The sequence below is a fragment of the Electrophorus electricus genome, chromosome 26, assembly GCF_041902795.1.
Source record: "Electrophorus electricus isolate QZ-2024a chromosome 26, ASM4190279v1, whole genome shotgun sequence".
NCBI lineage: Eukaryota > Metazoa > Chordata > Actinopteri > Gymnotiformes > Gymnotidae > Electrophorus > Electrophorus electricus.
In genome coordinates, this window is record NC_137522.1 from 650,320 (window position 1) to 665,683 (window position 15,364).

Genomic DNA, 15,364 nt, shown 5'->3' on the forward strand with positions numbered 1-15,364 from the left:
CCGTGTTCCCCTGTACCCCCCCACCTGCCCCTCTGTGTTCCCCTTTACCCGCCCACCTGCCCCTCCGTGTTCCCCTGTACCCACCCACCTACCCACCTTTAAACTATTTCAGCAGGAAGACAGGTCCTGTGGAAAACCGTCGAGCCTCGGTTTCTAGTGATGGGCATACGAGCCAGGTCCCGGCTGTAAGACGCTTACCTCTGCCTGGTAAAAAGGTCACGCTCTTTCGCAGTGATGAACTGGGAGGAGGGAAGATGTTCTGAACATCGCAGTACACGGGAGGAAGAAAAGTTGGCCAGCATGGACACTGAAACTAGACAAACTGGCTTGCTACTGATGGTTACTGCTGATGAGGAACCAGACACTGACAGACGCAGTACTCTTTGTCGACTTTAAAAAGTAAAATACTCATCTTTGTTTTGGGCTCACTGTATTTGAAATAGTAGATTAACACAGATTTTAGCTGAGCATCACTGGTGAAAAGCAAGGTAAAGATAGAAGTTATTTTTTTACAGTGCATAGTCGAGAAGAACACCATTTGTGTCTAGTCTATATATACATACACGGGTAGAGACTCCTACACAGCATTAGGAGACTCTACTGTATTTGCCTGCACAGGCTGACAGTGGCAATTGAAAACCTCCTGCAGACTCTACATATACTGTAATTAAACACACCATTGTGGAGCTCAGTGTAATAAACTCAGATATAATACAAACGTACAAATTGCAATTACAAATGACAGGGCAGCCTTATTCCGTGAATGCGATACAATAAATCGCAAGGCCGAAGGCTATTAAATTTGACACGTTACGTATAAAGTAAGTATTCGACCTATGCAAGACAGCTGTGAAAATTACACGTGACCATAGTGAGCCATAACAAAACGCTGCTTGTGAGACCAAATTGCACACTGCATCCTAGTGCTGCTGCCGTGTTTGTGAAACATCATCAGTGGAAACAGCAACAGGAAAGAGAAATGACCAATGATGCTCTAGTTTGTTCCGTGTGAATCTGCAAAGCACCTGCTGTCTGAATCTTCAGGAGCATGTGGCCATCGAGGCAAGTGGTAATGTCTCCGTGCAGTTCCAGAATGCGTGAGAGATATCACACCAAGCAGCTGATTCGCTTACGACCACGGCACACGGATTTTCGGCAAATGAGATCTCCCGCTAAAAAGCCTGTGTCTGTCCCGCCTTAATCAACTGTAACTTTTCACCGAAATGCATTTGTGCAAATGACTACAGATTTGCAGTATTACAGGGAGTGTTTGCTGTGAACTATACACTGAACCAACTGGTACCAATCCACATTCCTGACAGTGAATGAATATATTGAGCCATTAGGCTCGCCACACACTCCGCAGAACACACGCTTAGAACAGACGGCCTTGCTAGTTGTACCTTGTGACAGGATTTCTGCACCCTCTGTTTTGTCATTGATTTCCGATTAAAATGCTGTGAGTGACCACGTAACCACGACCAGGCGCTGCAGCGGTTCTGGAGACACAGTACACTGCCATTCGTGCGCTGACATTTCTGTGACGAGAGATGATAAGACAATTACGCCACATGACAAAAGATAGACTGGCTTTGAGTGTTTGTAAGAAAATGTCTACAGGCATCTGGAGTGATAAAGAAAATTGATGTGGGGATACACAATAAGGTTCAGATTAAGTGTGTATATCTGCAGAGACCCCAAAATGTCAGTTTCTCAAGGAAACTTGTCCGTTGCCACACCTGGAAAGCTGTCTTGTTTGTTTTTAAATTTCCCTTTACAAATTGAAAGATGAAAACTTATGTGACTCATTATCCATAGATAATAGTTTCTGTTTCCCTGCCCAAGAGCCGTAGGTTCTACCTCTTGGTATACAACTGTGGAGAAATTATTCCAGTCACCATACCACCACCTTCTTGTCCGCTTTACCTTCTGAAGACCTTGAAGAACAAAGCTTTGGCTTTTCATTGGGCTTTGGGAAGGTGGAGAATGCACCTGAAATCCAATCACCAGACCCTGAACGCCACACTATAGGACTGGTGTGCGGAGGGGAACTGTGTGTGGACTGGAGACTAATGTTAGGGAGTGCATACTCTACAAACATCCTGTTTTTAGACCACAAGCTCACAAAACCATGCCTTCTGCTCCTGTAGAATATTGTTTCTCTTCACCAGGAGATAGTTATAAGAGATTCATACATATTAAGAGGACCATGGCTGATAGTGTTTGCTGTCATGCAAAACTGTCCATTAAAATGAAGGCCACTGAGGCACACCGCAACTAAAAACTCCGAATGCACACCTGCCAAAGGAGAGTTGGTATCACCCAGGGGACTCGTGTTGCTTCAAAGACTAAGGCACAGCACACACTGAACACTGAATGGGGAGGTGTTCTTGGGCTACGTTGGGTTGCTTCTTGCTCAGCCAGCTGTGTGATGAAGCATGTTCCTGCATAACTCAGGCCCCTGATAGCAGAAGGTACCTGTCAGAAGGTAACTTCTTACATAGTCAGTCCAAAATAAATGCCATACCATTAAGCTGCTGGCAAGGTCAGAAAGCATTCCGACATAATATTATTCCAACCTGTTTGTATGTAGAAATAGATGGAAAAAATGTGTAGACCACAGGCTAGGTTTCTAAATTATACTGGTTTGTACTGGTTTGGAAATCATATAAAATTGATCAGGGAGTTCAGTCAGAGTTTACTTTTTGATGAGACCTTCCACTTTTCAATCTTCCTTTTTGAGGATACATTTTTTATGTATAATTGATGTAATACTGTTTTTAAAATAGATACTGATGATCCTTAATAGAGATCCCTAATGCACATGCCTCGTGTGTCTACGTTAGGCAAGTCACTACGGGATAGACAGAGCAGTAACAAAGACTCGTCATCAGCAGTCATTACAGTAAAAGCTGCGCCTTTGTCAAGCTCTCCCTTCACCGCGGCATTGTCTCCTGCTTTTCAAAGGAGAGAGTATCCAGTCTGCTCTGAACGCAGTGGGGTGTGGGCTGCCGTGGAACGAGACAAGGAGCGGCACGCTTTCGCGTGGATACTGGAGAATAGTGCAGCCATTAGATTAACCACAACATGACCACTGAAGGGAGATGCTAATGAGAATGACTGAGTTTGTTTGTGTTACCGTCCTTTGGTTTTGACATATGTGATTTCCTTAACAAAATGCAATTTCTGCATTGTTGCTGTCATGATGTTATACTGTCATGATGTTATACAGTCAAAATGTTATACTGTCATAATGTTATACTGTCATGATGTTATACAGTCATAATGTTATACTGTCATGATGTTATACTGTCATAATGTTGTACTGTCATGATGTTATACTGTCATGATGTTATACAGTCATAATGTTATACTGTCATGATGTTATACTGTCGTAATGTTATACTGTCATGATGTTATACAGTCAAAATGTTATACTGTCATAATGTTATACTGTCATGATGTTATACTGTCATAATGTTATACAGTCATAATGTTATACAGTCAAAATGTTATACTGTCATAATGTTATACTGTCATGATGTTATACAGTCATAATGTTATACTGTCATGATGTTATACTGTCATAATGTTATACTGTCATGATGTTATACAGTCAAAATGTTATGCTGTCATGATGTTATACTGTCATGATGTTATACTGTCATAATGTTATACAGTCAAAATGTTATACTGTCATAATGTTATACTGTCATGATGTTATACTGTCATAATGTTATACTGTCATGATGTTATACAGTCAAAATGTTATACTTTCATAATGTTATACTGTCATGATGTTATACAGTCATAATGTTATACAGTCAAAATGTTATACTGTCATAATGTTATACTGTCATGATGTTATACAGTCATAATGTTATACTGTCATGATGTTATACTGTCATAATGTTATACTGTCATGATGTTATACAGTCAAAATGTTATGCTGTCATGATGTTATACTGTCATGATGTTATACTGTCATAATGTTATACTGTCATGATGTTATACTGTCATAATGTTATACTGTCATGATGTTATACAGTCATAATGTTATACAGTCATAATGTTATACTGTCATGATGTTATACTGTCATAATGTTATACAGTCATAATGTTATACTGTCATGATGTTATACTGTCATGATGTTATACAGTCATAATGTTATACTGTCATGATGTTATACTGTCATAATGTTATACTGTCATGATGTTATACTGTCATGATGTTATACTGTCGTAATGTTATACTGTCATGATGTTATACAGTCAAAATGTTATGCTGTCATAATGTTATACTGTCATGATGTTATACTGTCATAATGTTATACAGTCATAATGTTATACTGTCATAATGTTATACTGTCATGATGTTATACAGTCAAAATGTTATACTGTCATAATGTTATACTGTCATGATGTTATACTGTCATGATGTTATACTGTCATAATGTTATACTGTCATAATGTTATACTGTCATGATGTTATACTGTCATAATGTTATACTGTCATGATGTTATACTGTCATAATGTTATACAGTCATAATGTTATACTGTCATGATGTTATACTGTCATAATGTTATACTGTCATGATGTTATACTGTCATAATGTTATACAGTCATAATGTTATACTGTCATAATGTTATACTGTCATGATGTTATACTGTCATAATGTTATACTGTCATGATGTTATACTGTCATAATGTTATACAGTCATAATGTTATACTGTCATAATGTTATACTGTCATGATGTTATACTGTCATGATGTTATACTGTCATGATGTTATATAATGTCTCTGTGTAATAGTATCTAAATATACCAAGTGTGAGAAGTGGTAATGCTAACTAAAGAAACAATAGAAAATAAGATTTTACAATCTACAGTCACTCAATAAGTGACTGTATCATCATGTGTGTAAGTACCCCATAATAAGAGTAGACTTTACAACAGATAATTGCAAACTCTCCAAACAATCTCTGATCACTGCGTGACTGAGACAAGACTGTACGAGTTGGGGCACATAAAAGAAACCCATAAAGACTGAATATGAATTAGCTATTAATAAAACAAGCTTTACTGTAACGTCACAAGTGTTACTCATTTCAGTACATATGTAAGAGTGGGCCATCTGAGAATAAAAACCATTTATCCATTTTCATAATGTGATTGCACAGAGTGCATGATGGGCAATATTGATATGAGTTCATATGAATATTAAAGAGACCTTTAGGGACAGGCAGTTCAGAATCAGATTTATAGGAACACCAGGGAGAGTATGGAAAAGTAGATTTATCTTCAACTCAGCATAAAGGCAGAAATAAACTGTTTGCAGAGTTTAACTGAATATGAAATTATAACAAATACATGCTATAGTCACATAGGTCACATGTCCCATACTAACTAAACAACAGTCAAAATACTGCATGTAAAAATGCATCAACTTCTCAACTTACTAGGCTCTGGGCCACATTGCAGTTAACATCTTTCAAGGAAAATAAACACAGTGAAATGTGAATATATTTGCATGCTGTATTGAATCATGTGAGCCAGGATGTGCGAGGCAGTCACCTTTAGGCTACTGCTCTCACAATGACCACTATTCAGTCTCACCATGAATCTGTTGGAATGTGCCTTTAACCATCTGAAGGATTCAGGAATTGATTTCTGCTGTTTGGTTCTGTCCAGGTGAACCAACAGACTATTTCTTAAATTGCACAATATATTTTTGTGGTAATTACACTATGACTATACTACACTGTGGCACTCTAGTGGATGGGACATCGGATTATAATTTAAAAGGCTGTGGGTCCGAATCTCAGCACCACCGTTGGGCCCTTGAGCAAGTCCATTACATTCATGATATTTAACTGACACTTTTATCCAAAGCAACTTACAATTATGTGTGATCACAACTTGACGGTTAAGGGTCTTGCTCAGGGGCCCAACAGTGGCATGACTTGAACCAACAACATTCCAACTACTAGTCAAGTACCTTCAGCACTGAGCCACCACTGTCTATGGGACAGGACAAAAATCTGGCTGTCATAGTAGGTGGGTCAGCCAGCAGGATGGACACGCCCCCTGCTGCTCAGAACCACACCCCTCACCTGCTCTGGTCCCAATCACCCACCTATTAACCCTAATCACCTGATCCTTATTTTCCCTCTCATTATTTAAGCCCACAGGTTCCTGCCATCAGTACTGCGTGTTAGCAGCTCTAAGATCAAGGCGCTTCACCACAGCTCTATGCCAAGCAGGCCCAACCGCTGTTTTAATTTTCCTTTATTGCTTAGGACAATGAAGACATATTTGTTTCAGTCTCACCTCTCTCCTTCTGTACACCGGCACACTGGCCTTAATATCTCTGTGATGTTTAGTTGGTTTGTTTCTGATTTGGTACAACTTTACTTTAGCAATGAACAACTTTAAATGCAAAACTCTTTTTTATGCTGTCAAGTTTGTTTGCTATTTTTCGACAATAGAATATTTGGAAATCATGAACTATATCTCAAGATCATCAATATGCTCAAAACCGATCACTGGAGAAGCACATAAAAGCTAAACAAACAAACAAAAACAAATGAACAAACAAAAACAAAAAACAAGCAAACAAACAAACAAATGAATGAATATAGTTTACAGAGGGAAATCTAAAGTGCGGCACACATCACCCCTTCAGCTCCACTGACTCATGACTGATGGAATTCTCTGGCATTTGCGGACTGAATTCCAAGGATGACTGTAGTGAAGTACAGCAGATTTCCAGGAATCTCATTGTGTTGAGGTGTGTCTGTGTGTGTGTGTATGTGTGTATGTGTGTATAAGTGTTCCAATGAAGCTGCTCTGTTATTTAGCTGTTCGCATCATAAGCCAACAGTATGTGAGATTACTGGACAGCGCGTAGTTTGGTCCTGCGTGCAAAACAAATGTTCTGACTCATTTCCATTTTACTGGGCTGTTTCAGGCTCAAGGTCTTTGCTGAAGCTTTTCTCCGACAAATCTGTAATTACAGATGGAGCATCCCAGGCATGTCAGGAGACCCACGGGGATGGACGGATCAGCTGTCACAGGAAAAAACAGCACCGTGATCCACAAGTTTGTTAAATTAGGCACCTTCCCAGGGAATGCATTTTGTATGTTGGGTATGTATGGCATTTTGTGTCTTCTTCTAAATGGAAATTATATTTATTGAAGTTTATGTGCTAGCATAATTCTTTTGACATCTGTCTTTTTGACAGATTTGAGACATTTTTCTCAAATCTCTATGAAGATGAATAAAAAAATGGGAGATGTGGATGTGATGTGAACTGTAGACCCTGATGAGGAACACGGTTATGACCAATCACAACAGCAACAGCCCCTGTGACCAATAAGAGTTGGAAAAAAGGAAAAAATATGTTTTCCTGCAGCTCTTCAAATTGGAATGTTGCATGCATGAGTGTCATATTTTTTATGTCTGCTAACTTCATTCCCGGGATGGATTAATGAAGCACAGCTTAAATGTTGACACTGAAAACCTTCTCTGTAGAATTAGACTTTCACTTTAATGACAGTGAAAAAACGAATAGATTTTCATATTGATTGCTGATTGTACATCAAAATCAAAACCAGAATTCCAGGAATCTCCATTTAGCCTTGTATGTGTATATGGTGAGTTTTTAATTTAATTTTCAGGATGGAGGGTTCCAGTTGGGTTGTTCTGTTGTTCTGGGCTCACATTGTAAGCCCTCCTGTGAAAATGTCTTGTTTCATTTCCATTGTAGTACACTGTCTTGGGCTCAAGGTCTTTGCTGGAGCATGTCTGAGACAAATCTGTAATTACAGATGAAGGCAGTTCAGGCATCTCAGGAGACACACCAGCATGGAGAGATCAGCTGTCACAGGACAGAAAAAAGCACCACAATCCAGGAGCTTTAGTTAATTAGGCACTTCCTTGGGAACTGGAAGTTGAAAATGTCTTGTCATATGTAGGTTTTCCAAGGGGGGTGTATTTTTAAAAAAATATCTGTTTCGATGTTAATTTAAATATTTCATGACTTAACATTAATACCAATATCAAAAACCAATCTGAATCCAGCTGGTTTACATCCCACCTGCTTGTTTTAGGTCTAACGCACAACACACAATCAACCACTCAGACTAGCAAACACAGTAAACAAGAGACCAACACATTTGGATATGACACTGCTTTAGAAACTGATCCACTGAGTACCGGATGTACTGAAACATCTGTGAGCTAATAGACATCTGTTCCATTTTCCTGACAGCCTTACACAGTTGTTTAATGTATATGATAACAAAAGAAAGTGAGTTCATTAAAGGGTGATAATTTTGTGCACATTGATGTAGATTCTGATACTAAGAAACTTCACTTTATAAGTCACAGCGGTAGCCATCAGAAGCTTTTTATTTTAACGAAGTCACAGATGTGACTGGCCTTCACTACTCAGTTCTCCCACCACCGTGTGGTGTGCACGTCGTATTGTACGTTCCCTGACCTCGAGACCTAATGCCTCACATGGTTTTGTCATTCCCTCTAACAGGCTGGAATGGACATAAAAATGTTCATCAAGCTATTGAAGAACAAGGAATAAATGTCTACTTTAATATTTGCTTTAACTCATAGAAACTAAAAAGAAAACCCTGACGAGCTGTTTTGTATCCCTGATCAGTATTCTTTGTACAGCAGCTCTGATTGTAACAGCTGAACCCAAATCAGCGGTTAGCTTTTATTATTCTCGTTTCAAAGATTGAAGCATTTTTCAGTAAAGCCACGCTATGATAAGTCGTCCGACAACCGGCTCTGACACACCTGACTGCACTCAATCACTCATGAAGGCCCTCAGGATGTTACTGCGCTACGCTGCGCACAACGCTGCATCCTCAAATCCACGCAGCGCAAAGCAACACTACATCCCAGCTCCACCACTGGTGTACAGCAGGTCCCAGGGACTGGAGCTGAGAGTCATACTGGCGCAAGACCAAAGTCTTTTTTTCATTTTGCATTCTGCAAAAGGCGAAAGCAGCCCGTCTGCAGACTCACGTCACCCTGTCCGTTTTTCTCTAATACCTTTGCACCAGCCTCCATGAATTACGCAAAGGTCAGCCGGATGTAGATTCGGCATCAGCTCTCCCGGTTTGGCATCAGTTTTGGAATATTGTTTTCCAAAGTGTAACTGGTTTTAGGATTAATTATTTTGCTGTTGGTAAGAAGCCCGAATCCCGCTCGTGTGTTCGCAGGATGCCAGGCAGGTGGACGCGCGGAGAGAGAAAATGACAATATTCTCTTTTCCTCGCCATCTCCACGGCAGGAGCGCCATTAGTGAATATAGTCAGCTGCCTTCAATGAGCCTACCAAAGGAGGATAGGAGAACCCACACACACACACACACACACACACACACACACACACACAAACAGCTTTCGTGTGCAGAAATGCACTCGAGAACCAGGTCGGTTATCCGTTTAGTGCAGAACGCCGAGAGCATTTTCTCATTTCTCGTGCGCATCACCATATATGACTAAATGAAAACATACACGAGAGTATGAAAGTCAGTGAGTTCTCAAGGAGTTAGGTTTGTGCGCGCGCACGCGCGCGCGTGTGTGTGTGTGTGTGTGTGTGTGTGTGTGTGTGTGTGTGTGTGAGTTGAATTAAAAGTACAGAGGTCTCTGCAGCTAATCAGACAGGATAACCTTTTTGGCGTGGCGTTCATCTCGTTTCTGAGGTCTTTAAAATGGTCAGTGACTAGATGTGGATACGCATAACATCCAAGAAAACACAAACATTGCACAACCTGCAACAACGCTGGAACTATAAACATGAGCCCCCAGCACTGTTTGTGCATCCTAGACATAGTCCTAGTTCTCAGTCAGGGTTCAGGCCGTCTGCGCCTGGGTTTAAGGTCCTGGAGACCAGACTATGGAGGCTTATGGGAATGTGGACAAACACGTGTACCGAGGGAACATATTTAATATATTCCACTGTCATCTTTACTCAACACACGTTTCAAACGAAATACTGCGAAAAGTTCTTGGGTGGTTTCACCCAACGACGTCGGAACAGCGGTCAGCAACAACGTGCATTTTTGTTATTTTGAAGTGTTCATTTGGAACAGTTTCTCATATAGTTACGCTGATATTAACTCCGATGTTAGTTTTCGTTTTAAAGAACCGAATATTCGTAGACAATCGTAGGGTTGATCATTACTGAATAATGAATTAATTCTTAATACATTAGAACTTTCTCTCGGAAAGATGCGACTCAGGAGACATTTCTGCTTGGTTTAAAGACAACCCCGCAGGTTAATGTTATATCTGCTCCATCTACCAGGGTTTGCTTCGGTACACTTCTTGCCGATGAGCGTGTTTCAGCCTGATATTCGCATGTACTACTGAATTTCTATCAGCCTTTTCGTTAATATATTTACAAAATAGATTAAGCTACATTGTACCAAGCAAACAATATTTAATTTACGATTACACTTTAAACAGCGATACGCATCCACTCACAGTTACTCGCTCCCAAAGCTGAAGTGAAAAGACCGAGCAGCACGATGAGGGACATCCCGACGCTGAAGAGGCTAGTCCGGGTTACACGGGAGGGCACGTTTCCCAGCACCTTCGCAAAGTACCTCCACGACGTTTGCGCTTCGTCTCTCTGCGCAGAGAGGAGTGCTGGATGCCCTATGAGTCTCTCTCTCTCTCTCTCTCTCTCTCTCTCTCTCTCTCTCTCTCTCTCTCTCTCTCTCTCTCTCTCTCTCTCTCTCTCTCACTGAACCGTGCACACACCCACCTGACTCAATGTAAAACGTGTAAAGTCATAAAAAAGTGCACAGTGGCTGCTCTCTGTATTTCAATGAAAACAAACAGACCAAGATCAGTAATGGAGGAGGTGACATCCAGTTCAGCACTCGGACAGCTCCCCAGACACACATCTGCTCAGGCATGCACTACACAGTTCATCTAGACATACAGATATTTTTTAGCTTCAGAAATATATTTTAGCTGGCAATCATTCAAATATTACAATTGAAAAGTGTAATCCTACAAGGATTCTACAGTGACACAATTAAATTTTTATTTTGATTTACTCTACACCACATCAATCGATTTGATATTAAACTATGTCTATAAATAAGGTTAAAGTAAGAATGGCACCTTTAATAAAAGGGTTTTACATCTGTACTATCTGAAGCAAATATATAGAATACATATGTGCACATGCCCCATGTAAGGGGACCATAAGTAATCCATCACTGTTTTTTGGCCAGATGTGTCTTTGAATCATTAACGGAGGCTCAAACGGTGTCGAGTTGATCGTAGATGTCACATTTGCATTTGGGGTTGGTTGCTGTTGCCGCTCAGCCTGAGGACAAAAGCCGTGACAATGCCAACAATGGTGATGAAAAGTCGGAATAAATCAACCAGACAGCAGTGCGACTGACAGCAGATTTTGTGTGCCAAATTAAATTACTCGGTACATTGTTAAGAACCAAGAACACAGTGGTAAGTTTAAAATGTGAATCAGCTCAGATGTGCACAGGCATAGATGTGTCTACTATAACCATACAAAGATAAACACACCAGCGATTGTTACATTATACACAATACACTAGTTGACCATAAGGTACGAGCCCCAAGAAGCAGAAGCCTGGTTAATAGTATATGAAAAACCCTGTAGAGTTCTCAGACAAATTTATATAGATAGACGAGGAAAAGCTTATCCTGTTCTAACATGATGGAAGGATGACAGAATGAAAACAAAACAACATAGAGACTAAAGCACAGAACTGTCCATGGCCCACTGATTCAGGGGTCCATTGGTCTTTACTAACGAGCCGACCGACAGCCCCAGCAACACGATTATTTTTGATATGTACAGAAGCATCTCCAGTGCTTTCATCCTGATACCTCACATCCTGCATCCTAACATGGCCTGCAACTACTGCTGAAGCAGCAAAACACCTGAACATTCTTAATGGGTTGATCACTTGAACTGAATGTCTGCATTTCACCTAGCAAAGACAAGACCGAAGGCAACACACCCCTGACACATGCAGGAACTTGTACGCATTACCAAGAATGAGTGCCTGGCATGGATTATAACGGATTTGCACTAAACATCCCAGTTTTGCTTAAGAGGCTGTTAATTTGCTCAGTTATTTATGGAACCCTAAAATGTGACATGTGTTTACAAATGCTCCTGATTGCTGTTTTCTCCAGAAATGGAGAATCAAGGGGGTTATTTGGCTTAGAAACAGAAAATGTTATTTATGAATATTAATGCATCAACTTTAGAGCTCCTATCACTCACCTGGGACAACAGGTAAACACATCGTCATGGTTTTGATTCTCAGGAAGCACATGCACTGTCATACCGATGAAAATGAACATTGCTTTGGATAAGAGCGCTTCCCAAATTATGTAAACATTCATTTATTTTTGAGTGTACTCTTCAGCCAGTGTAGATGCAAGTACCTTTAAATTTGATTTGATATTCTGCTCTTTAATTTGATACGAAACATTTTTTCAGAGCCAGTGTGTAGATGTATAAGACAAATCCAAACGAAGCCATGTGTGTTCTTTAGGGACAGTGCAGTGTCGTCCTCTGAACACCAGTGTATAGTGTTTAATGTAAACCAAGAATATTCATTCAGTAGCTCTACAGTGTTTAATGTAAACCAAGAATATACATTCATTCAGTAGCTCTACAGTGTTTAATGTAAACCAAGAATATTCATTCATTCAGTAGCTTTACAGTGTTTAATGTAAACCCAGAATATTCATTCAGTAGACATATAGTGTTTAATGTAAACCCAGAATATTAATTCAGTAGACATACAGTGTTTAATGTAAACCCGGAATATTAATTCAGTAGACATATAGTGTTTAATGTAAACTCGGAATATTCATTCAGTAGACATATAATGTTTAATGTAAACCCAGAATATTCATTCAGTAGACATATAGTGTTTAATGTAAACCCAGAATATTCATTCAGTAGCTTTACAGTGTTTAATGTAAACCCAGAATATTAATTCAGTAGCTCTACAGTGTTTAATGTAAATCCGAAATATTCATTCAGTAGACTTATAGTGTTTAATGTAAACCCAGAATATTAATTCAGTAGCACCACAGTGTTTAATGTAAACCCAGAATATTCATTCAGTAGACATATAGTGTTTAATGTAAATCCGAAATATTCATTCAGTAGACATATAGTGTTTAATGTAAACCCAGAATATTCATTCAGGAGCTCTAAAGTGTTTAATGTAAACCCAGAATATTCATTCAGTAGACATATAGTGTTTAATGTAAACGCAGAATATTCATTCAGTAGACATATAGTGTTTAATGTAAACCCGGAATATTCATGCAGTAGACATATAGTGTTTAATACAAACCCAGTATATTCATTATTTGATGTTGTTTTCCTGCCAGTAGCCTCCATCTGTCCTTCATGTGGCCTTATGTTGATGTTGTGCTTTTCTGTTGCACGTGTTGCGTGTTTTGGTTTTGAGACCCACACGGCTGTTGTGTGACGGGTCTTGTCCGCTGTGTGACTTGGGCGTTGAGTCATTGCTTTTTAAAGCCCTTCGTGTTTGTCTGAATGGTTCCGTTGGCTTTCTGTCTTTCCTTTCTGTGCACACGTATGTTCCATTTTGCTTGATTAAACTCTTTAGTTGGAGACTTGTGCTAACATGCTTCCTTTTAGCAAGTCCTTCACCCGTGACACATTATAGGCCCAGAGGGTACACAGCTCTGTACATTTCATTAATGAAGAGGTTGGATGCAGGTGACACCCTGTGACAGGTTTCTAAAAATCTGATTGTAAAAAAGTGAACTAACTTAAGCATTCATGTGTCTTAAATAATGCCGTAGTGTTTCATGTGCTGGATGTGATCAAGATTGAATATGCTGTAAATCAAAGCCAAAGCAGAGGATCAAAGACTTCCACTTCAGAAAGTGATTTGAAAAATGCCACTGAGATGAAGAGTACCCTGTTGAATTGATGAAGAAGAAAAAAATTAACAGATGCACTGAATGCCGAAATCAAGAGGGAAACTGGAAAAACAAATCACTGGGAAGTGGTAAATACCATAAATACATACATAAGTACATACGTAAATGCAATAGTAATCAAACAAATCACATACCAACATTAAATAAATACATAAATAAGAAAAATGTAATGATCCTAAAATGAAAATTCAGTAAGGTAAGTTACATATACGTAAAGAACACAAGCCTGGTTTAACCAGACCACCTTTCAGTGCACAGTGTTTTTGATTATTGTCAAATCTCTAAAGACAGCACAGAGTTTGAGTGACCTGCGTCTTATTGCTTAGAACAATGTCTCGCTTCACAGAGACCTGCTAACGCTGCGTAGCGCAGTGCACCAAAATATTAGCCTTCTGCGTTGGCAATAAATGTTAAGTATAAAGTCCCTTGTTTATGTACATTTCAGACACAGGGAGGTAGTCATTCATAAAAAGGACTATAACAATACAGCAGAAAAATTAATTATATTGTAGGTCATAGGTTCGCACCCCAAGTGCTTGACTGCAGTGTGAATGATTTTCATGTTAGCAAATTGCTAATGTATGCTTATGCTGGCAAGATCTTTATGTTGTTTACACAGCAAAAAAAAAAAAAAAAAAACTACATTAGTAAGAATTAATTATCATCACTATTAACCTCATCATAGTCATCCCACGTTATGAAGGGGCAAGTTTGAATGTTAATCTGCATCACCACAAAACCACTCGCTAAAGCTGCTCAAAATGAACATTCTTGGATGTACTATCCATTTACGTGAATAATTGAGGAAAACTGATCTCTTCACAGGCAAAAAAGTGTTTATTGCTGTGTTCACTGTATTTCATTAACCACGTATTTACATCATTTTAGTATTACCTACTAGGTGTTATGCAGATGTGCTTGAGATTTCAACTATTGTAATCTATTAGTGAGTCATCCAGTCAGGGAGCGTGTGAAAGTACCTCTTGTAGACTGGCCTGCTAGGTGGTCATTTAGAAACATTCATATAGTACAAAAATTAATTAAAAATTAAAAAAACACCTGATACAGACAAACAACAACCACAACAACAAAAGCAAAACTGAAATCGTTCCGTTGCCTACCATAACCTCTGCTCATAAGGTGAGTTTGATGTCCTGAGCAAGCACAGGGTAGGCTTATCTGTTCCCGCTCTTGACCCTGATGGGCGCTACCGTTACCGTAAGAGCCAACAGGGAATCAGGAGAAAGGAGTCAAGCCTTCCAACGGCACACGGCTTTCTCCTGCTTTATTCCTTAATCTCTGTTGCCCTTCAGCTTATGATGAGAAAACACA

The 15,364-nt window shown here is 39.5% G+C and overlaps 1 protein-coding gene across 1 annotated transcript in view; it reads right to left on the reverse strand.

Moving 5' to 3' along the window:
• cntnap5l (contactin associated protein family member 5 like) overlaps positions 1-10,678 on the reverse strand; it is a 66,635-nt gene extending 55,957 nt beyond the window's left edge. Inside the window, exon 1 of the mRNA XM_035523078.2 lies at positions 10,520-10,678. Coding sequence (XP_035378971.1) covers positions 10,520-10,574 — 55 coding nt within the window. The 5' untranslated portion in view covers positions 10,575-10,678. The remainder of the gene's footprint in view (positions 1-10,519) is intronic.
• Between the last annotated feature and the right edge of the window lie 4,686 nt (positions 10,679-15,364).